At 41.7% G+C, this 23111-nt stretch overlaps 4 protein-coding genes across 6 annotated transcripts in view; 1 reads left to right on the top strand and 3 right to left on the bottom strand.

The window, feature by feature from the left end:
- Nucleotides 1–6254, bottom strand: part of sycp2 (synaptonemal complex protein 2) — a gene marked incomplete at its 5' end in the record, with an annotated part of 31825 nt that extends 25571 nt beyond the window's left edge. The window contains 15 exon segments of the mRNA XM_080832399.1: nt 291–365; nt 796–944; nt 1657–1708; nt 1809–1928; nt 2059–2104; nt 2199–2251; nt 2360–2502; nt 2618–2652; nt 2756–2847; nt 2947–3032; nt 5206–5230; nt 5445–5543; nt 5642–5776; nt 5882–6022; nt 6231–6254. Coding sequence (XP_080688525.1) covers nt 291–365; nt 796–944; nt 1657–1708; nt 1809–1928; nt 2059–2104; nt 2199–2251; nt 2360–2502; nt 2618–2652; nt 2756–2847; nt 2947–3032; nt 5206–5230; nt 5445–5543; nt 5642–5776; nt 5882–6022; nt 6231–6254 — 1275 coding nt within the window.
- Nucleotides 6255–8243: 1989 nt separating this feature from the next.
- On the bottom strand, nt 8244–10015 carry ppp1r3da (protein phosphatase 1, regulatory subunit 3Da). 2 transcript variants are annotated; one of them, XM_080832442.1, is made up of 2 exons: nt 9849–10015; nt 8244–9524 (listed from the first exon to the last, which is right to left on the bottom strand). In XM_080832442.1, the coding sequence occupies exon 2, from the start codon at nt 9510–9512 to the stop codon at nt 8622–8624; it is 891 nt and encodes a 296-aa protein (XP_080688568.1). In that variant the 5' UTR covers nt 9513–9524; nt 9849–10015; the 3' UTR covers nt 8244–8621. The 2 variants fall into 2 exon arrangements, with proteins under 2 accessions (XP_080688568.1, XP_080688569.1); XM_080832443.1 differs by lacking the exon at nt 9849–10015 and adding an exon at nt 9618–9718.
- Nucleotides 10016–10083: 68 nt separating this feature from the next.
- Nucleotides 10084–13971, top strand: fam217ba (family with sequence similarity 217 member Ba). 2 transcript variants are annotated; one of them, XM_080832414.1, is made up of 5 exons: nt 10084–10394; nt 10641–10913; nt 11080–11185; nt 11307–11380; nt 11466–13971. In XM_080832414.1, the coding sequence occupies exons 2-5, from the start codon at nt 10807–10809 to the stop codon at nt 12868–12870; spliced, it is 1692 nt and encodes a 563-aa protein (XP_080688540.1). In that variant the 5' UTR covers nt 10084–10394; nt 10641–10806; the 3' UTR covers nt 12871–13971. The 2 variants fall into 2 exon arrangements, with proteins under 2 accessions (XP_080688540.1, XP_080688539.1); XM_080832413.1 differs by having other exon boundaries at nt 10744–10913.
- Nucleotides 13972–14246: 275 nt separating this feature from the next.
- On the bottom strand, nt 14247–19405 carry ttll9 (tubulin tyrosine ligase-like family, member 9; the record flags this gene model as incomplete). Its single annotated transcript, XM_080832438.1, has 14 exons — nt 14247–14317; nt 14678–14802; nt 15151–15264; nt 15479–15675; nt 15882–15940; nt 16215–16302; nt 16537–16577; nt 16780–16870; nt 17482–17550; nt 17648–17833; nt 18007–18118; nt 18219–18311; nt 18427–18473; nt 19391–19405. The coding sequence occupies 14 exons, from the start codon at nt 19403–19405 to the stop codon at nt 14247–14249; spliced, it is 1308 nt and encodes a 435-aa protein (XP_080688564.1).
- Between the last annotated feature and the right edge of the window lie 3706 nt (nt 19406–23111).

The following is a 23111-nucleotide window of genomic DNA, read 5'->3' on the forward strand; positions in this document are numbered from 1 at the left end:
TTTTTTGCTTTGTTTTCCTGGCTATGAAACCCATTGTGGTAGCCAGCCTGCCTCAAAACATGTGGGCAAGAAAGACTGCCCTGCACAGTATCCACAGCCACAAAGGAACCTGTTGACTGGCCAGTTCAGGATGCAGGATAGGTTTGCAATGAGATAATAGACTGATTTTTGGGGGCAAAATGCATGCAATACATCAAACTACTGGCATGTTATGTGCATGATATGTCAAGGGATGGTGTAGTGATTTTGGCATTAAGATTTCCACAGACAAAGCTGTTCACCTGGCTCACCTGAGAATTAGTCTCATCCAAGATGATCTGGACAGTAGTCTTCACCACAGAAGTGCTCTTCTTCCTAACAAATCTCTGAAAAGAGGGTTTGTCATGAATGAACTCTGCATGCTAGATTATTCATAAGGCCACTTAAAAGCACTCCCCAAGGGGCAAGAGATCATTTCATTGTGTTTAGTCATTTATAATGCATGAAGACCTGCTACTGAGGCTGCAGGGGTTTATTATTAACGTCCAATTTAACATTTCATAAGCCCTCTTCTGCCCTCTAGTGGGCAAATAAAATCCACACCAAAAAAAGAGAAGAAGAGTATCATCATTATGAGCCAATTGAGTACTCAGTTTAACCCTTATCATACATATCATTTTACACATCTCCAGATAATGTACATTTGAAGTGGGGACCTGCATCTAGGAAGCACCAGACACCTGTTTTAGTAACTCCACACCAATACAAAACACATTCAGTAAAGGTCGAAGTAGTACAGAGTACGACCCAACTTACTTTGCCCTTTGCACTTCCAAACACTTTCTGAGCGGCCTGCAGGATGTCCAGGGAGGGGCTGAAGTCAATGGAGAGCCTGGAGCCTGAGATCGCCCCTAGAGACCGGGGGCTGGTCAGCATCACACTCAGGGCTTTCTTGTCCCCTTGCTCTGTAAAAACCCAACAGGACACAGGACACAAGCAACCTGAGGCCTACAGACTAGAGAAAACAAACACACCAAACCGTACAGACCTGAGAGGAGCCTAAACACAATTCACAAAGCTGAGCTGTAAGGTTAAGCTTTGAAAGTTAAAGGTGCATTAAGGATTAATAGCTATTCGCTAAAGGTATGCTAGCAGCTAAAACTAACGAAATCTCTTGAAATATGCTGACTTTGACATTATGACAAACTAATTACTCAACGACTGTCCTTACACAGTCAAACATCAATCATGTGCAACACAAGACTAAGCAAGACGGCAAATAAGCTACTTACTAGATCGGCAGAAGGTAATCAAAGTCAGGTCGGCGGGCATCGGCAGGCAAAACTACAGAAGGCAGTTATATGCCTATCGACCCTGCTATGCCATTGACACGGACGCAATTCTCCATATTAAAAGTCATTGTAGCGCCCCAATTTTTTTTAAGCTGTTATTTTAAGGTTAAACTGCTTATCCTAACCCTAATCCTGAAGCATAATTGTTGCATATTGTGCCTTTAAGAACAGATTGATACCTTGTATGACTAACTACACACAGGACACTGCTGCATGATATTTCCCATCACCAGATCAATATATGACCCTAAGGGGACTAGCAGCCCGCATACATCATACATTTAGTTTTGAACGGTAAAGTTTTGACTTTGAGCGGACTGATTACCATCCACTGAAAAGCTCTCCACTTCATTGTTGGGAAGGAAAAATGTCTCCCACTGAAATAAAAGAAAAACGGCTTCAATCATCGTCTTCCATCACACTCAGCACCAATTAGTGTCACTGTGGCACCCAGTTATGCTTCAGAGGGAGACTCACGGTCGAGCTGGGTTCCTGTGCCTCATCGCTGGCAAGAGTACAGTAGAAAGACACGCTCAGGCTTCCAAGGTTGAAGTCGATCCAGAATTCCTCAAGTTTTTCATCGGATGGCATCAGCAACTGCACACAATGCATTCAAGCTACATAATGTTCTAATCAACAGAACCATTTGTTCCCCTAAGAGTTAGCAGTCAGAGACGCAAATTTTATTCCCAACTTTTATGGCACACAATTCTCAAGAGGCACTGACCTCATGCTTGTCCAAGAACACCCCCAAACAAGGGTAGGAGTACACCCTGCCAAACAAGAAACAAATTATCTCAAGATGGAGACAGAAATGAAAAAACCCAATGCCCTCTGAGGAGAGTCAACAGCTAAGGTGATAGGTACCTTCTCACATCGCCTTTCATGCCATTGGCCATGTTTAGAAATGTCCTGCAATCCTGTAAAATAAATAAATAAACTAATAAATATATGGGGTGGTGCACTCCAGGTGAAAAATGGTATTTGTTATCCACCAGCCAATCAGAAGTGGACAGGGATGAATTTACCGTCTCAAATTGAGGTTCCCTTATCTTCAGGAAGGCAGAGGCCACAAAGTCCATGGTGAACCAGTTGTGCACAAATTCTCTTCTCTGGGAGGCCACGGTCATCCTGTAGATGGATTCAAGCATGGCAGCCTGCAGGTCATAATCTGCAAGAAGACAGATGGTGGAGGGGCCTTTAATCAGACGGTTTTTAAAGGTATGTAGCCTTTTTAGCCTTTTCTAGCTTTTTTTGTGACACAAATGAGATTCCCTTCAACTGACCTCCACCATCAAGAATACTGTCAGCCAGTTCTTTTCTGGAACAGAAAAAAAACATCTTTCATTGATTTGTTTTGATTTCATTGGTTACAGGACTCACTAGTATTTTAAATTAAAAAAAACTTGAACGCAAACACATACATAACATCGGAGGACTCCTTTAACAAGATCTTCCTTTCTTTCTTCAGTTCAGGAGGCATTGCATCCAAGATAACGTTGAGTTTTTGGACTGCCTGTAAAGACAAAGAAGTCCTTATTTTTCTTTGTATTAAGCAGATAAGGTAAACATGTGACTAAACAAATACTGTAATGGAAAAGGACAGGTCTCTAACCTCTTTCTGCACTGATATGTGTACTTGGGAATCAGAAGCCAACTTGCCAATGAGAGCCAGGAAAGATTCGTTCACCTGATAAGTCCCTGGCCACATAATACAAAAATAATAATTATATAAACTACAGAAGTTAACATGAGATTTCACAGTACCATTGTAAACCTGACATAAATCAAATCTGAAATGGCAATTACCGCTGTACATCATAATATGCTTAACTCATTAAAATATCACTGCTTCAGAGTAATGTATTTCAAGCATGTGCTAATCATTCTAAAACCAACCAACTGTTCCTTGGTGATTCAGCCCAATAGCATGCCAACAAGTTTACAGGCTTATAAAGCGTTCATTAAACTATACGGCTTTCCAAACACATATAACACCTCGTCTAAATTATGTTTAACAAGGTATGGATAGAATGTAGGTTTCAGTTAAGTTGGAAACTACATACAGTTGTATCTTTTTTTTTGTTAATTTTGAAGTAAATACAACCCTTACAGCAAAGGAACAAATATGGACTTCTTCCAATGTTTCTGCACTGATACATTTAAAACTAAAAATCTAGTTAAAAATAGAAGAAGAAAAAAAACCTAACAGTAACTATAGCATGTGCAAAACGTTGGGCACCCTTTCACTTTAAAGTCTCAGATCGTAACATAAACTTGCTAAGCCTCAGTAGGACTTGTAAAGCAGGTCAGAGCTGTCATTCGGTGTCAATGGTCAGCTCATGACAATTCCACAAAATGATGAATTGCCTGACTCCTCGAACGAGGTAGCAACACTCAACAAAAATAGGCTTCACTCGGCAACTGACAGAGGATCTGAATAAACTGATCTGATGCCCACAGGGTTTTTAAAAGATTCAAAGCAAATCCATCTGGCTGTTTTCAGTAACTCAAATGTTATTAAGTAATGGCTGTTAAGGGTAACTGTAAGTCAAGATGATCTCTTGAGGGCCAAGAACACTTTCAAATAAAGCTGCATGTCCACTGGACAGAAAGGCCAACCAAACCCCTCACATGTCTCATGTGACCTGCAGGAAGATTTATCTGACACAGGTGTGGTGGCGCACCATTCCACTGTGCAGTGCAGCCTGCACAAACATTATCTACCTAGAAGGGCTATCAGATGGAAACTTTACCAACTAACTTATCATAAATGTATACGTCTGAAGTTTGCAAAGTAAGATCGAAATCACCCAGGGCCATTTTGAAAATCTGCCATGAACAGATACAAATTGTATTATTTGGCCCTAATCACCAAAGGTGTTTTGGAGAAAAAAGGAGCAGCCTTTGATGAAAAAGCACCCCTTGGCAGCTGTTAAGCCTGTGGGTGGATCAATTCTGTTTGGGGATTTTCTAGCAGCCCGTGGCACAGGAAATGTCATAAAAATTAAAGAAAAAATGCATTCCTCTAAATATCAGCAAATTCAGAATGCAGATGTCATGCAGTCAGTCAAGAATCTGAAGCCTACAAGATGTTAGGCTCTAGGACAGGACGATGATTAAAAGTATACCTCTAAATACACCATGAAGTTCTTCTAAAAATGCAAACAGCTTTTGGTCTTGCAGTCTCCAAACTTAAGCATGATTAAAATTATGTTGGTAAATCTTAAACATGATGTGTATGCAAGTCATGTATGTATCTCAGAACCTGGAGTAATCTTTAAGTAAAAGGGAAAATAGAAGAATAGAGAGCCTTTTATATATCTAGAAAGCTATTGGCAATCTGTGATATCTGCCAGGATGAATTAAGCCTAATATTAATTTTGTTATCTTTTTGTAAGTTCTTAACTTAAGATGTAACAGTGCACTAACATGTGAAGAAAGCCTCATTGTTTCTTTGCAGCATGGATTCTATTTACTTTGTTCACTTTAAAAATCAATCAAATCTGTCATTTCCACAGGAGTAACCAAACAAACCAGTCATCTGTACAGCCAGTTCCCAATACTTCCCATGACTTGGACATCACAAATTAACTTATTCGTATGACTTTATATATCTGTACTAACTTATATGTGTACGAATACTTTGGACATTACAAAATAACATTTATCTTGTGACAACTATGGGTTATGGGCCAAGCAAGTAGAATATATTCCCATTCAAACTGCTTGTAATTTTAGTGACTTTCTAAGAGGTTGCAAACCATTGCTGTCATGACCATTCACGCTTGTTGAGAGGTTGCACATGGACAGGATATAATCAACTTATCATGATAGGGCTGCAAAACACAGTCTTTATAGAGGAAAGACATACCCTCTTTTCCACTGTCATGAATAGCCTGAAAAACAACAGCACTATTACTAGTATTCATACAACACTGTCAGTATTACAGTTTGACTCAAATACACACACCAATGTTTAAGCATACAGAATTACTACGTAACAGATCCCAGCAGTGCAAGTAGAATATTTCCCAAATTGTTTTGTATCATTCGCTAAATAGATCTCAGTGCAGATCAATCTTGAGACATTTAGCGAGCACTACAACTCACCATGAGAGCATCAAAGAAGTCTTCTGCCAAATGCAGCAGCATCTCATTAGCCTTAGTTCCGCCCTCCACCCATAAGTGCCAGGCTCTCTCAAACCACTGCTCCATGTGCATGCATAAAAAGAACAATAACTCCATCATTTTGACAGCACCTCTCAGAAACACTTAAAAACATGCAAGTTAGGGTAAGGCCTAAGAATACTTATCTTTTCGACAACGCCTTGAGACACCATCCCTGCCAACCCTTCACCTCCAGGAGATTCAAGGCAGCATCCAAATGTATGCAGGATTTTAAGACCCAGACAGGCATTTTGAACACGCTTTTGATCCAATTCCTGTTCAATACAAGTTGTTCCGCATAAAGTTAAAGTTCATTTTAAAACGTATACAGTGTATCCTTTATTACAAATAAAACTTTAAGGGTAAGATAACGGCCTCACCCTGCTCATAAATTTGTCCAACTTGGTGATAAACTGTTTGGAGCATTTTGAAGGTGTCCCCTCATTGGTTTTATCATTCAGGAAGTCTTCCAAGGCTTGAAACCTACTCTGCTTCAGTGCCTCATCTAATAATTTCTCAATCTGAAAACCAACATTTGAACAAATTATTTTAGTTTTAAACTGGTAAGATAATGTCACCCCTTTCGTAGAACACATGACTGTAGGATGTGAATGATAAACAGTAGGTAAATCTAAACGTAGGTCCAGATGAGCCTTGTGCCAGGGAGTCTACGGTACATTGGGCATGAGAGATTTAGATGCCTACTATAATGGTCCTATATGAACGTACCTGTTGGTTCTGGGGGGGCGCCATGATGCCCTACTCACCACGGCCCAAAACCTAAAACTGTAATGTGAACAGCATTACTAGTTTACAACATATTACATTATTTATGCCTGATCAGTTCATTCTTCATGTCTGAATGCTACTCTTAGTCACACTAATATTAACATCATTCTAATGGTTCTGAACCTAAACCAACACTAACATCATCTAGCTAGGTACCGTTATTGAGCTCGATGGCCAACAACTTCACTCATCAACTTCAAAAATTAGTCTCACGATGTTTCCCATGTATCTACACAAGGTTACCAGACCGCAAAACTCGACCTTGGGTATTATGCTAACAGTGCTACGTTAACCCACTTTCAGGTAGTACTCTGTTTTTTCCCTTTGTCAACGACAATCCTTCTTCATCAACATTAAATATCTAGCATAACATCAATACTAGCGAATAATGGTCAGTTGAACCAGATGATAATGATAACCTGTTGAGATCAGTTAGCTTGTTTGTTTAGCCAACGTGTAATTCGCTGACACCTTTGGTACAGAAATGAAGTATGATAATAGCGAAAAATGATGGCAAGAAGATAGTTGGCTTTCTCACTTTTGAATAACTGGCAAGCAAACCTACAAACGAAATGTCTGTCTTGTGTGAAGACGGCTTCACTTCAGCGAACCTGGTTAGCTGGCTAGGCTAGATATCATAACGTCAACTTTACTTTACCAGAGTATATAGTTCGCTTTAGCTAGGTAGCTAGTTTGCTGGCTAGCTAATTATTTATATTTATTTATACCTGGTGGTAAAGTAAGATACTCACTTGAATGCCCCCCTTTACCTGAAGACACCCGTTTTCTGTTGAAATATGAAGTCTCAAGATCAGATAAAAAGGGCAGTCTGTTGATAAAGTATATTTACAAACTTCTGTGAAGTAAATTACTCTCTGAATGAAATAGAACGGTTGCCTTTTTTGCCAGTTTGCGCGCGAAATATGTCGAGCGCGAGCATTTATAGATTGTAGTTTATTGATGTTACTGGGATTACTACCAAACTAATCCTCTTCTGATATGGGACGAATGGCCTCGTATGGACCTTTATTTGGGGTAGAAGTTCTTATTTTTTCTATTATGAAATGAAAATATTGAAGCGTTTCAGGAGGAAGGTGGTTGAGTTGTTTAGGCTCAATGTTCAGGGGGTATGGATATTATAAATACGTTGTTTAGAGAGGGCACTACTGCCAGCCCTCAACATCATGTCCACGTCACATAACAACACCAAATAGGGGTTTTACTGGAGACAGACTTTGGTGGCGCATCTGGTGCTCTGCATTGCTTCCAGCATTTGCTGGGCCCCCTAGGCCTTAAATGTGCTAGCAGAGCAACACAGCAGCACTTTCCGGCTGTTGTCCAGTGTTTTTTGGCTGCTTTTATATATTATAAACAGTTATTTTACACTAATGAACTCCATACCCTATGCTGATGAAACGTTTCCAAACATAAGTTATGAATATTAGTAGATTTCCTTTTCAAGGAGCACTCAAGCCAAGTTTTCACTTAATATTGTTTTTCATTGATTTAAAAGCGAAGAAAGTCATTCACAACAAATAGCCCCCTCTCAGAGACTTGGTCTTGTCTCAGTTGGCAAACCGGTATATACACCCCCAGGCCAGCAGCGACACAAACTACAGTGCCTCTTAACTGAATCCAATCACAGCAAATCGAAACAGATGGTGCAGAGTAAAATCCTATAACAGGGCCTTTAAAGCTTCCATTCAGAAGCTCATGATCATTTCTTAGCGTGTTTCTTAAAATATTTTACTCGTTATAGAACGTAGGAATGCACCAAAACACCATAGCATTTGTTTAGTATACACTAATGTATTCAAACATTTCCTCATGTAGTTTAAAAGAAATCCTTGGAGCTCTTGGTTAAATTAAGGATTGTTGATTTACAATTACAACCAAACGAAGGAACAATGTGAAAGTCCTACAACTGTCCCAGTGAAAACTCAACATAACATATCTGGTTTATTTTTATTTTGCCATTTTGTAGACCATTGTGATGAGTTAAAGGCTACATAAAAGGTGCTTTTCCAAAGGATGAATTCAAACCCAATATCACAATTGTGACTGCTAAGTGTGGTTTTAGTACCAAACAAATAAAATGGCACAGTTATGTCAGTAGACATGCACATTTTTCAGAGAAACAAACCCTAAATGCTACAAAAAATACTTTGTATTAAAGTTTGAAAAACAGCAATAATGAATACAGGCCTACAAAACGAATCCATATGAATGTCAAAAAAATCTGTGCTTTCCCATGGAACGTGCATCAGTTCCTGGATGTGCGTAACTATGGCATTTCTAAGTGTGTGCATATCAATCATCTTCTGCTTTGCATTAGATAAAATGGATCATGCTGTCCTCGCACTCCTTGGGCACGGTCAGCTTATAGCCATGGCAGGCCAGCCTGTAGTTCTGCCCCTCGTTGTTATCCCAAAACTCCGTCCCCAACACGGTGTAACACACGGCAAATTCGAGCAGGGCCCCATGTTGCAGGATGAAAGGTGGCACTGGAAGGTGAAAGCGAAATGTGTCACATCCCAGCGTGTGTGTCGTGTCATCCAGGTGTTTGTGGGACACCCAGAATGCCCGGGTTTCGGTGCAGCTCTTCCAGGCCGTGAAGGAGTAGCGCACACTGACCTCTTTCTCAAAGGCCAGGTCGAGGACTTGCACGAGGCCAACGATGCCGACTTCGCGGCACAGAACCCTCTCCAGGCACACTCTCTGGCAAATGACGCGCTGCATAAACCCGGGATGATCACCTGGTTGATCAATAAACACTGGCTTCATCAAGGGCATCGAAATCTCCAGGTTACTACCACCTGACAATTCAGCATTCATCAGTATCCTGAACAGGACATGATCTGGGACAAGGGGACCCTCGCTAGCTTTGAAAACCTTCACATCCTCTAATTTCATACCCCGAGAGTCCACAAAACGCACCCCTGCTCTCTGAGTCAGCCTCCGTCTTCTAGGGGGTGACGGCAGAGACTGCTCTCGTCTTCGAATGATTGGTTTGGGTATTGGCTCACAGGACAAGCTCCTGCGCAAGACTGGTGATGCTCGCGGAGCCCTTGGGCTTGGGGGGCGGATTTTGACTTTTTTTCTCTCTTCAGCTTCATCCCTTAAGCCAACAGTGACGTATTCACTTGGAACACTTCCTGAGCCTCTGTGAGGAGCATTCGTCCTCCCTGATGTGTTTTGCCACCACTCCACAGAGTAGGCCATGATTTTGAATGCCTACAACAAAATGAAACAAGCACTTAAAAACAGAGTTACAGTTAGCAGATGACAAATGCAACATTTTGAAATTATTTTTCTATCTGCATTGACCTCTCAAGATGTTCTCGACACCAAACATATGAAATGAAGAATTGACAGCAAATTCAGACGTGATAAACATCAAAGGCACCGATTCCTGAGCGCAGCGCATGAGATCTATTTTGAAATCAGACGTAACTTGATATACAGGGACGGACGCGTCATGTGTTGTTAGTGAAGCACTGTTTGGTTGCTACCAGTTAATATCTGTAGCATGTAGGGTGACAGTTGTATTAAAATTACCTCACATTCATCAGACTGTTGGTGCAATTTTGGCAAAAAATTACAGTCTATCTAGTAATCCTCCATTTGTTTCGGGAAAGTGGGCGTTTTGTAAGAGCTGAAAAACCTCAAAGCATTGCGTCTACGCAATTTAGAGTTGCAAGTCATGTGGATTGCTGGTTACGCGCTCTTTAAGACTACGGTGCTGTGGATAGCAGCATGCTGCGCATGCAGCACATTTTCGACGTTAATAGCAGATCGCTCCGCGTTGGCTTGGGAACTCTGTCACGTTAAGGGGAAACTACACGGGAAATGATGTTGTTTTAAGGACCGCAGTGGTATCTTTACGTTCCTGTCATTTGTGTATCATATTACGCAGGTTTCAATTTCAAGACGACGTGTCGGCTGTGGAAACAACTGCGGAACTCATGTTGTCGTTTCTGCATTTTGGACATAGCTTGATTATTCATTTTCCTGAGGTACTCCAAATCCCGTCATGCCAAATATGACGCGAGCATGACAGAGGTGTACGAACATACGTCGCAACAGCAGGAGCAGCACGAGCAGGTAAACAAAAAACGAAATGCGATGCATAAAGGTTGGCAGAAATATTAACATTGTGTATTCTCAGACAGAGGAAAAATATACTTCTGCTCTAATTCTAGTGCTTCAGTGAAATTCTGAGAATATATCAAACACATTAACTAGCAGTTCCATAATGATGCACGATGGAGCAATTGATAAGGCAGGAAAATAGTGCCGTGCGCGTATTCATTTTTTTCTGTTATTAGTGGAGCTGATTGTTATTTCTAGATTTCTAGATTACAACACATCTTTTTCGCCTATTGAAATGCTGGGGTATCCTGATGCTCAAGGAGCGCTATGCGTAAAACGCACCACTGCATGCCCTCAATAGGCAAGGACAAGCTTTTTTGGAGTACAAGAAGGGGGGCAAGCTTCTCCTGCATATCACTGCGCAATGGGACCCATCCTGCAGGAACCAGCGTCAACTGCGCTCAAAAGGGTGCCAGCTAAAGACAAGATACGCATCAAAAATGCAGAAAATTCTGGAGCGGTCAATTCCAGGTAAGATAGACTACTGATATGTTTCATGGCAAATGCACGTTTTTCCAACATAATAATGGTATGTGATTTCTTATATGCTTTGTTAAATTGGGTGAGATGTGAAGTCTTTTTAATTACAGCACTGCTGATTAACTAATTTTCTTCTTTCATCTGTTATGTTACTCAGTTCGAAGAAAGCCAGCAAGGTGAACCAGAACCAAAGGAGTTCAAAGAGGACAGGAACTTCTTTTAGAAATGGCCAGGACGCGGAGTCCTTTCCAAAGGCTGAGAAGGTAGGTGAAATGGGATTGTGCACATTCCCACAGGTCAAATGAAGGATGATTTTGTATCTTAATTCAGAAGAACTTAATAATGAAAAAATGTCATGATAATAATAATGACATACTTTTCTAGGTGTCTCAACAGCATTGTGGAAACAGAGCCAAATCTGATCTCAGTCCTCTCACCGGCAACCGAAAACTACCAAAGTGAGCTAATCTTTGTGAGCCAGTCTTTTCGTCATTTCGTTTTTTTGAAAGATAAATATAATGTACACGGATATGTTTCTTCCAGGCCACAGGCAGAGGGTGATGGGAAGTCTCAGCAGCAGAGACGGGCACAGATGCCAGGGCCTGAGGAGAGGAGACACACACAGGCCCAGCCACCCGTGTGCTGCGGCGAGGTGGAGCGGAACCACGCAGTCCAGGTGAAGAGCCGCCGCGATCTGTCTCTGCCTCTGGCGCCTCAGGCCGTGCTGCACCACAAGGCGCTGCAGAAGCTGCAGACCCTGGAGTCCCTGCACTTGTTTGAGGCAAAGGAGGATGACATGGACAGTGCCAGCGATTTATCGGACTCGGAGAGGCTGCCCGTGCTGCCCTCGCCCTGCACGCCACCTCAGCTCAACCTGCGGGCGGAAGTAATCAATTCTGTCGACCTACTTCCTGACATCCCAGGACCCAGGACGGGGCTGTTGGACCACGACAACGACAACGAGAGCAGCAACTATGACTACCCTGACTTCCTGCCCCCGCCGTTTAACACTTGGAGCCTGAGGCAGCTCGCCGTCTTCCTGAACACGGAGGGGAAGGGCGCCCCGCGGCCCAGGCCCGTGGGCCACCTGGAGAAGTACCTGGAGCGCCTGCTACAGCTGGAGTGGCACCAGATCCAGACCGTCCAGACTGACGGCGGCCGACCGGCAGCCCCAACCATGCGTCCGCGTGGCCAACCTGCCGGTTCCTCCCCCATGGGCTCCGGGCGCCCGAGGCCTCACACAGCCCCCCCGACCCGTCTGAACTCCCCCAAATGTCTCCGTCAGAACCAGCAGGGTATACCCTTCGCAGTTCTCTCCTCCCTCAACAGCCCCTCGTCCGCCAAGCTCTCCCGCCCCCTCTGCCCCTACTGCCACATCCGCTACCCGCTCTGCAACGGGACCTGCTACTCGTACGCCTACCACCGCCACTCTCGCCTCAGCCCTCTCCTGGAGCGAAGGGTCGCCCCGGTGCCCATCCCCCCGCCGCCCGCACCCCCGCCGAAGAGGAGCAGCAGCGAGAGTCGTGCCACCGCGTCAGACAGCAAGCTGAATGCCCGTGGGCAGAGAGACCCCGGCAGTCCCCAGATGGGCAAGGGTCACCTGAGGCAGGTGCAGGCCACTGGCAACATCCGGCGGCCATCTCAAGATTCCGGTGCCAACGGTAAGCCCGTGCCCGCTTCCAGCAGGAAAGGCCGTGGAGGGAAGGGGCAGGAGGCCGACAAGCCGAGGGACAACACCAGGACAAAAAGTGTTTCTGAGAGGCGTACTCCCCCATCCAGCAAACAGGAGGTGAGTCTGGGGAAAAGGTGCGAGAGGGATAGACAAGGGACTGAGACTGGATGGGTTAAATCTGGAGTGAGAAGACCAGAGAACTGCCCACCCTCCAAGAAGCTGTCAGCATCACGACCAGGTGGGAAGGCCAAGAATGGTCAGTGTCTTGTCAAATGATCTCTCACTACATATTTTAAAGCCTTTATGTAGTGCATAATACATTGATTGTTTTCAGTTATGAATGTTGATTTTAAGCTGCATAGGTGCACTATTTACAGTTGCTACTGGTTACCAAAATGTCAAGATTTCTTTTCTTGCCCTAAGGATTAGGAAACCATGTTAAATGAAGAATGGTACTGTATGTATTACATCTTATTTAATGTAAGTGTTCATAGTACTGTAAGGGTTATTTATGTATTTAAGTTATTATTTTAAGGGTAAGTATTATGAATTGGAAGTTTTTTTTATGACGAGTAATGTTTCCTTCAAGTCATATTTACTGCATTCATATTTTAAGGGCTTTCAATCTCTCTTGCGTAATTTAATTTGTAAAGCCTTGTTCATGCTCTTCAGTAGATACTTGCAATTGCCCCAAATGTATATTTTAGGATTTTTTTCTACATCAAGTCTATTTATGATAAACAATGCTATATTTATTTGAGACTGGCAAGGAGGACCTGGTCACTACAGCAGACGTGATACAAGATAATGATGAAGTTAAATGTATATTTTTCTGTATTTGTTGTAGTGTGTGTTAAGTAAATTGTGATAAAAATGAATTTCCCACAAATACAATATATTTTGCTCTTTCAGTCTAGTTGTACATACTAACAGTATGCCAGTTTAAAAACTGGAAAATAACTGCACTAAACTACATTTCTTGTCTCAGAAATGGTTACATTGAATGGTAAATTCTTGCCTATTTGTTTAGCATGCACACATTTTTGTAAGGACAGTTCATGACTCTGTCGTACCTAGTATTTGAGTGCTAATTTTATTTTACTATGAAATACAATGTCCATGCTGTCCAAGTAGCGCTGATATATATACTGTCCTGTTGAGATCTCCCATGCTGATGCATTGCAGCATATTCTTACCGGAATTGTAATGTAACTCTACATGAGCTGTAACTGTACCAAACTCATCAGGGAGTGTACACATCTCCATGGTAACAGCCGTGTGGCTGATGATGGTAGTGCAATACCTCAGTGTCATTCTCATCTAGAACTGTGTATGCAGATGCTTTTCAAACACTGAAATAAAAACAATTCCATGGCATCATGATTCCATGTTTTTATTTTTGTATTCTACTAGTATGTAACTTATATCTTGTAACTTATAATATATATGATATAACAAGAGATGCACTATGAGTACAGCTTGAGTACTGAAAGCATACATGACTTTTGTGTTCATCGGACTGGCAGTAACACTTCACTTGATATAAATATTTAACTCAACACACTTTAAAATGTTATACTGTTTACAAATACACCTAATTTCAGATTCATGCTGAATCTTTGCTAAATCCAGTATGTTCGCACTTTTTTTCTTCACGTCTTCTTCTGTCCAGGAAAGGGCTTCAGAAGTTGCCGGAGCTGTTTGTCTCTGTCGTTGATGCAGCCTGTAAAAACCCGAATAGGACAACTCAGTCTCTGTCTCGTACCTTGCCTAAGCCCTGAAGCTGGTGATGTGATAAAAAATAAATGCCTCAAATACACAGTCCGCCGTGTACTATGAGGCGTGTGTTAAAAATAGGTATTTACTTAACAGAGGTCTGTAACACTGTCCTGGACTTAACATCTTTTTAAGCAGGATTTTCTATGAAAAATACTGTTTGATCACCGTCTAATCCTCTTATTAGCACTGCTGCTATTCTTGCGTCTCAGTTTTGTGTCAGGCACGCACTTGCATTTTAAGGACAAGGACTGCACTCTAGCTCAATGTGTTAATGTCCAACATTGTGGGTTCCATAGTCCAGTACCTAGGTGTGTATTTGCAGGGAAACAGGACACCCCCAATGTCTCCAGGTTCACATCATCCCGGTACACGGGCCCATCGTTCCACATCAGGTCAAAACCCCCGACCCTCTTCTCCCGCCCTGTGAGTCTAAAACAACAGATGTATAGATGTATTTACATTATATTATATATTATTATTATATTTCATCTTGTTAGGGGTTAACAGTTGTAGGTGAATATTCGTAGCGTTGGAAAAAAGGGGCTTTAGCTCTCTACATTCAAAAAGTAGGTAGGAGCGTGAAGTAAGTGTGTCTACTCCATGCTCGTAACGACCTGAACTCCTCTCATTATATTTCATATTACACATAAATGATGGGTTCATCGAATCAAAAGACCTAAGTGAAAGGTACATCAGGCTTTGCTGTGTGAACTGCAGGACGACCCACTCACAAAGACTCCTAATTGCTCAGGGCATCATGGCGCCCATGTGCATTACCTGCTCTCCATGTCCACAATGTGCAAGGTGTCGTCCAGCAGTCGACACTTCATCTCATAGTCCTCCTGACTACTGGCAGTGAGAGAGGGCGAGGCGTTCACCTCAATCAACCATCTGTACAGAGAGGGCAATAACAGTGAGGACACTGATCGTTTGTCTCCATCACTTTTCTCATGATTTTAATGGGAAACAAACAGTTAGAGAAACAAAACAAAGACCAACTTCAGTGGCCTGTCATCGCATTTTTATAAGTCTTTGGTGCAATTTTTATAAACCATAACAGGAAAATTGGCCCATGAAAAGAAAACTCAAGACAGCAGCTGCTTACGGTTTTAGGTCCTGGTCCAACAAAATGTCATATCCATACAACTCAAAGCAGTGCTTGTCATTGATGATGACCTTCTGCACACTCTGTAGGCTGCGCACAAATATGTTGTCTATTTCCTTGAAAAGAGATTCTACGGTTTCTGAGCCGTGCTTTGCGGTCAAATACCGACGCAGCTTCTGAATCTCCCATTTGCAACCCTGTAAGCATACCAGGAACTTAAATTACACACATATTGCTCATGTGTGTTAGCAAAACAGTGGTGTAAGGTCACAACATTTTCAGTTATTTGCATTTTCTTTCTCACATTTTAGTTTATGTAGTGCATCTACAGTATCTCCTAAGAAGCGTCTAATTAATCTAAAAACGAATTAATCAGCTCATATGTTGATGCATGTTAACTGACCTTTTCAGGGTCATAATCTGGAGCTGTTTTCTGTACTGCCACGTTGGTGAGATGGACATCTGTGAGTGTTTATGTTAAGGTTGAAAACAAGACATTCTGTACGCATAACTTCATACCATAACTTACTACCATAACAAAAACATCATGTAACTGAACCTCATGTTACATGTACAACCTCAGTCACAAGGAACCTAAGTCACAAAGAGAGGAAAATATGTGTAGACAAACAGAATTTCCTGTTTCATTTAAAAAAATTATAATACAAAAAAAAAAGAACAAAAGACAGAGGCATGTTTGTCAGACATAACAGGAAGGAATCAACCAGAAGGATACACTGATCATCAATGCTGCTGAGAGAGAAGCGAGTGCTGGAGAAGCGAGCAAAGCCGTCTCGATACAGCCAGGCCTTCAAAGGAATGTACTGGAGGACCCAGAGAGTCAGAAGCCATGTACACAAAGGCAAAATCAAAGAGTTTCTTAGAAGCGAATCGATAGTCGAACTTTAGAAGATCAAAGTGAGTCTACTATCATGTTGGACTAAGCCAAGCTTTTACTGTATAACTAGAACACAGCATTTAAAAAAAGCCCAACTTTAAGCTCTCAGCACCAGGTGCTCAATGCTTTTGACAAAGACATGGTCATGGGTTGAACTTACAGATGACACCAGAATGTAGACTCTCAGATCAAACTTCCTTCCTGAAAACAGATTTTTTTTAAATCAGTGGCATACTCATTAAAACCAGGACAAGCCTACTAGAAAGGCATAAATAGTGCAGTAAGTAGTTGAAAAATATTAAATTGAACAATTACTTATGTCATTAATGTTTAGTTTTTTCACAACAAAAATCATTGACTGCTCCTTTGACTGTGTGTGGTGTAAATGGCGATGGCATAGTACCGCTAATGAGGTAGGGGTTCTCAATGTAGCGCTGGGAAACATAGCTCTCAACCTGGGTTTCGTCTCTTTGTTCTTCTGACCGCGTCCCATCCTTAGACAAAATGGAAGTAAAAAAAGCGTGATTTTTCAACAGACTAAAACATGGATAGCTAAATTCCTAAGGCTTTTTGAACTGAGTTTTATCTCTTTGATCTTCTGTTTCATCCTTAAAGCCACCCAGTGCAACTTTATGTAAACATTCTTTTTTACACGTAGTAAGTTTCAATAACTCCATACCATTACATATCGTCATTCAAGGAGCAAAGATGAGACGTCGTTGTGTGGTGAGAACTGATAGTGTGTATGTCTGTGTCAAGTACAGTGTCTTTGTGTGGTTGTGTCTGTCTGTGTCTGTGAGTTATGTCTGTCTCTGTCTGTGTCTGTGTGTGTGTATCTGTGTGTTGGTGTATGTTTGTGTCTGTGTGTGTGTGTATGTGTTACCTGGAAGACTTTTGCTCTGTTTTGTTTTTTTAAAGACAATTTATGTTTCGAACAAAGGCGAGCTATTTCACAGTTTCATGGGCATTGAACTGACAATGGTGCCAAAAAAAATGATCTAGGGATGTCAATCTCCATCTGTTCCCCCATCTGTGAGCTGTTCCATAAACACGTGCATTAAGCAAACATCAATGACTACTTTTATATAAAGGTTTGCAGCTTTACCTTTTTCCAGTCCATTATGTCTTTCAGCTTACGGAAAAGAAATATGCCTTTCCCCTGAGACCGAGCCACCTGTAAGCACAATGGGGAGCATCACGGTGAGACGGCCTTCAAGGAGCGGGCATTTTGAACACCCGCTGAGTTTAACTTATAGATGATTTATCCTCACCGGCTTCATGATCCAGGTGTTGCCCGGGCTCCGTTTGAACTCCTCCACGAAGAGATGGTACTCGCTGGGCAGTTCAAAGGTACGCGGGAAGAAGTCACATTTCGCAGCTTCCAAGCGGCCAGACTCTCGCTCCAGGAATTTCCGGTATCTCTTCAGGTTCTTCACCATGAGGTTTTTCCTTGTAAGCTGAAACAAGACAAGCGGAAGCCAAGGAAAGACCCTCTAGGTCTATAGCAACTTACACAGAAAATGCATCGTTTTGAGAGTCACCATGCAAACAAGTGGTAACCATGCAAACAAGAGACAGATGTCATCATTAATGATGACAGAGATGTTAAACTCAAGACATGACTTCTTACCTCATAGTGGTTGCGAAAGTGGCATATTCGCACATGTTCCTCCATGTAGGAATGATCATAGTTCTCTCGTAGCCATCCAACATCACACCAGTTGAAGTCCCATTCAGCATCACTGCAAATAAGGGCTGTGTAAGGGCTGACTGGAATAAAGTAGCCATTGGTTCGACCACAAAATAAAAGCAGTAATGTCTAAAAAAAAATACTTAGCCTACTCTTTGACCTCTACCCATCCAGGCCTTTGACGCAGAACGTCCTGAATTGTGTTGGTTAGTCCACATTTGTACCTAACGGTGCTCCTTAACTCCCTGAGGCGAAATGCATTATCAAAATCTTTTTCATGCCAAACTATTCAGAATAATCAAGTATATTTATTGACTTGTTTTGAATATAAAGATGTAATATATTCAACATAAAACTCACCCATCTTTTTTCTTCTGATAAGCATAAGGGCCTTTGTATCCTCCAGTCTGCAAGACCAAGAAGTAACACTGATTAACACATTATTAAAAATACCTACGATTCATGTAAATACTTAACTAACACATGTACAACGTTAAATTATACCTGCCATTTGCATGCTAATGTGGTGGTGACTAAGACTATTGTAACATGAGGGGGATTAGCGGTGAAAGACTGTGGGGAGCTCCCGTATATGATATTTTTTTTTGTATATTTATTTGCACCTTCCCTTTTATTAACGGACTACAACTCAAGGCATGTGCCCTGCTCACTGTAGCCCTGATGCCACCTGCCAGCTCTCCCTGTGAGTAACTGTACCCAGATGGTTATCCCCACGGGGTATGTATTGTCTGTATGTATTATACAAACGATTTGCGTCAGTTTTGCGAGATACATGTTTGGCATTATTGTAGAGAAACGTTTATTACGGCCACAAAGTGAGTTTCGAAGTTATGGAGCTGGTCATTCTGTGTTGTGTTTCTTTAGAAAATAACAACAGTCAGGTCAACAGACAGGACGCTTCCGAAGTGTATAGCCTACTTATTTGATGTCAAAAAGGCCGAAATGAATGGATGTCAATGGAAGGCTAATGCCAGTTGGGTTTCATGCTACCAGAAATATAAAGACTTTGCTACTAAGCACTTCAAACGCTCGATTTCCCCCTTGGCTGGACCCATAGAAAGGTGTTCTTATTTGTATGGTTAGACCTGTTTCTCGCTTTCCCCAGTCTGTATCAGTGTTTCCTGCCGGTTTACTTTCAAAATAAAAGGCTTGCAGCCAGACACCACGTTGCTCGCAGTTGTCTTCTTCAAACAATCCACCGACAGTACAAGTGTGTTATCCTGCCTTGGCTAGTAGCACCAGCGTTAAACCATCAAAACAGCTGTTTAACACTAAAAAGTAGCTTGCCAAGTCTTTTCCATACCTTACTTTTGGACATGTCTCAGGTAAGACATTCCCGTGGGTCAGCGCGTTGTGGTTCAGGGCTGCCAAGGTTTCTTCTCATGTAGCGTGATGTTGCCAAGGCAACCGCTCTCAGGTCTACTCTGAACAGGACCCTGAAAAGACGTGACTTCTTTTCTAATTCAAATTCAGAAGTGCTTTATTGGCATGGCAAATAGGCACTTGTATTGCCAAAGCATACTATACAGAACAAGCAATCATAATATATTAAGGCATATAGGCCTACAGAATCAGAATGTAATGGTGCAGTATAACCCGTCAGTATTAGTTACCAATAGTAGCCTACTTACTGGTTATTTCTTTTTAAACTATTATTATCACTGTTATCGTTATTCATTTATTTTCATTTAAAGCAGTAGAATAGTTAGGAACACTGAATCTGTATGTGTCTGTGCTTAAGTGCAGCTTCCTTGGGTAAAAAGTAGGACATGTGATAATGTGTATCATTCAGTGTCCCTCAGATGTGCAAGTGAGAACATATTGTGCAGCTGGAGTACAGTTCACTGTGTCTTCACCCAATAAGTAGGGCAATTTCCTGTGGTTTGGTAAAGCATCAAGTTTTGGGAAGAAGCAATCATGGATTAATTGGAATGTTTTGCACTGTTAAAAAGTGCAGCTCTGTCTCAAATGAATTGTCTTTGCACTGCTGCCACAGACGTTTGTCTCTTAGCAGACAAGTTTTTTTTTGTGTGTCTGCCAGTTTCTACTGCTAAGCGGTGCTCACTGAGTCTGTATTTTTAGCAGTATATTTCTCAGATTTGTTTCTTTTATTTTAGTAATCTGCTAATGAGTGCTCTCTGTCTAGGGCTAAATAGCATTGCATCTTATATATTTTTTTAAGATGGCCAATACTCATAATAATTGTCTTTTAGGTTTGAGGAAATAAGTTCAAGCCGAATATGTGTAGTTTGGGCCTTGCCTTCTGCCTCTAAAGTGTTAGTAGCCTATGTGTTAGGGGGGCAGAATTGCTGAGGACCAGGGAGCTAGGAGAGATCTCAACTTTGCTCAACGCTTGGTATTAGAAAGCTTAATAATGGGAAGAGTGTGGGTCACTGAAGATGTTTCCAGAATGTGATTACCCTTTTTTAAAGTCCTAATCAGAAGCGGAAACCCTACCATGTGTGCATTGTTTGTAATGTGCTGATCTGACCTGGCCTTTTTTGTGTGCAAAACTCAACATGCAGGATCTCATTTGGATGTTTTTTTTCCGTTTACCCACTCTCTTACCACAACATAGAGTTGAGGAATTCACGGAATACAGGCACAGTGCCCCAGATCGCTATAATTGATTATGGAACGAATTAGGGTGCTCTGTGCCCGACCAGGCCTCAGACTGTCCCAGTATTGCATCTTACATTGGGATTTTTTTTTTAGATTGCCAATAATAATTGTCTTTTAGGTTTGAGGAAATTAGTTCAATCCGAATATGTTGTGTAGTTTGGGCCTTGCCTTCTGCCTCTAAAGTGTTAGTAGCCTATGTGTTAGGGGGGCGGGATTGCTGAGGACCATGTTGCTGGGAGAGATCTAAACTTTTGTCAGGAAAAAATCCTAAACTCTGCTAAGTTGTTAGAATAACTTAAGTAAAATGACACCAACAAACCAGAAGTAAAGTTTTTAACAGATCTATTACGCTCCGGCCTAGAGCGGAGAGCAACCATGGTGTTACAATGCAGTGCAGTGTTACCACTAGTATCAACTCTGAGCTCTCAGCCGGCTACATATGCTTTTATTAGAATTCACATGTTACAAAATACATTGACCACTCCCAGGTCTCTCACATGTTGCCATCTGGACTCTGTTCTCCAAGGATGAGAAAACCCACTCACTCAACCTCTGAGTAGCTTGCTTGATTGAAAACCAACAGTCAGTAAAATTCACAGAACACATGGCATCATCGATCACTATCCCAGTCTTACGTAAACATTACATGACATCAGTTTCAGTTTCACAACAGTGCTTTCTTAGCCTAGAAGTCGCAGCTGTAACTATACTAAACAGAGCTATTCTCAGGTAACATGAGCGACCCCCTGTCTTATCAGGTCGTAAACTTTCTGTTGAGGTAATTAGGTTTCACATTCTTTGCTGAGTTTCTGTCCCTTGTCTCTAAACCAAAATAAAACACAGAAACAGAACACAGAAACAGATCACAGAACCAGATGGATAATCCATTTAAACCCTTAAAACACATTATGATAAAATTAATAAAGAACATTTCTTTCACAACTTTGCTCAACGCTTGGTATTAGAAAGCTTAATAATGGGAAGAGTGTGGGTCACTGAAGATGTTTCCAGAATGTGATGACCCTTTTTTAAAGTTTAAATCAGAAAATGAAACCCTGCCCTGTGTGTGCATTGTTTGTAATGTGCTGATCTGATCTGACCTGGCCTTTTTATGTGCAAAACTCAACATGCAGGATCTCATTTGGATGGTTTTCTCCGTTTACCCACTCTCTGACCACAACATAGAGTTGAGGAATTCACGGAATATAGGCACAGTGCCCTAGCCTGACGATGTCATACTCATAATACTAAGTTCAGGCTGGTATCCAGGCTAACAGTGCCCCACATCGCTATAATTTATTATGGAATGAATTAGGGTGCTCTGTGCCCGACCAGGCCTCAGAATGTTCCAGTCACAGCTGTTTGTCAAGAATGGGGGGAAAAGGGCAAAGAGATACGAATCGATGAGTAGTCATAAAATGTAGTGCAAGAGATTTATTCCCACCCCGGCTATGGAAATTGCGCCTCACCTTCAGGTTTTGCCCATGCGTGAAATGTAGCCTGTGAGGTTTAAAAGCCCAGAAAAAGTGCATTTCTCCTATTAACCCCAAGGTGGCACTCTCACTCAGAAGCACCAAAATGGGATGACTAATCTAGGCTGCAACCTGTAATCCACTGGCTGTTCTAATCAGTTTCACCATTGTCATTTTAGGCTATGCTTCTGCTTACTTCAGGCCTGTGAACCATTATGAATCAGATGCAATGTATTAACATAGCCTACACGCCAAAGACAGTTATTTATGTGTCTTTTCTTTTCTTTTTCTTTTTTTAAACCTGTCAGACTTTGGTGATAAGAAGGCTGGAACGAATAGATCAAATGTTGTGAAGGTATGCATAAACCGACCCAGCAAGAGAGGCTCTGCAAGACCTCCGCTAGACCCTACCAATTAAAACAGTATAGCTTTGAAAGATTGGGGGTGGGGGTGGATTATATATCAACTGAGGTTAAATAGGCTAACTAAGCTAACTTGGCTTGTTAGTATAAATGTTAAGCTCTTTAATCTAATTTGTTTCCTTTTGATCACCTTCACAAGCCTTCATGAGCAGCCAGACTCGGTACGAAAGCAACTGGAGACTCTTTAGTCGTCGTTACATTGAAGCCTCTTGGACAACGCTCATCTGTCTTGTTCACAGCTTGAAAAGATGGAAGAACTGGAGACAGCAATGCCATTAATGTATTTCGCCAAAACAAGAAAGATATTATTATTTACTCCAAAATTCAGTATGATGATGCCTGACCTGGTTCACAGGCAACTGTCTGAATTTCCCAAAGTCCCTGGTTCTCTTATATTCAGTATTAAGATGCATACACTGGGTATTGCCTCTATCTGATTGCCCTAAGCAATCCATATCAAGATTTGTTTATAGTACTGATATTTATTTGTTGTGGCTGTAGCAAAGAC

This window comes from Sprattus sprattus (genome assembly GCF_963457725.1).
Source record: "Sprattus sprattus genome assembly, chromosome: 2".
Lineage (NCBI taxonomy): Eukaryota > Metazoa > Chordata > Actinopteri > Clupeiformes > Clupeidae > Sprattus > Sprattus sprattus.

Bases quoted from the DNA above. Each gene is read 5' to 3' on its own strand.
- ppp1r3da (XM_080832442.1), bottom strand. From the start codon at position 9,512: ATGGCCTACTCTGTGGAGTGGTGGCAAAACACATCAGGGAGGACGAAT.
- fam217ba (XM_080832413.1), top strand. From the start codon at position 10,344: ATGACAGAGGTGTACGAACATACGTCGCAACAGCAGGAGCAGCACGAG. The intron at 10,914-11,079 runs GTAAGATAGACT...TATGTTACTCAG, and splicing joins TCTGGAGCGGTCAATTCCAG to TTCGAAGAAAGCCAGCAAGG. The intron at 11,186-11,306 runs GTAGGTGAAATG...ATACTTTTCTAG, and splicing joins CCTTTCCAAAGGCTGAGAAG to GTGTCTCAACAGCATTGTGG.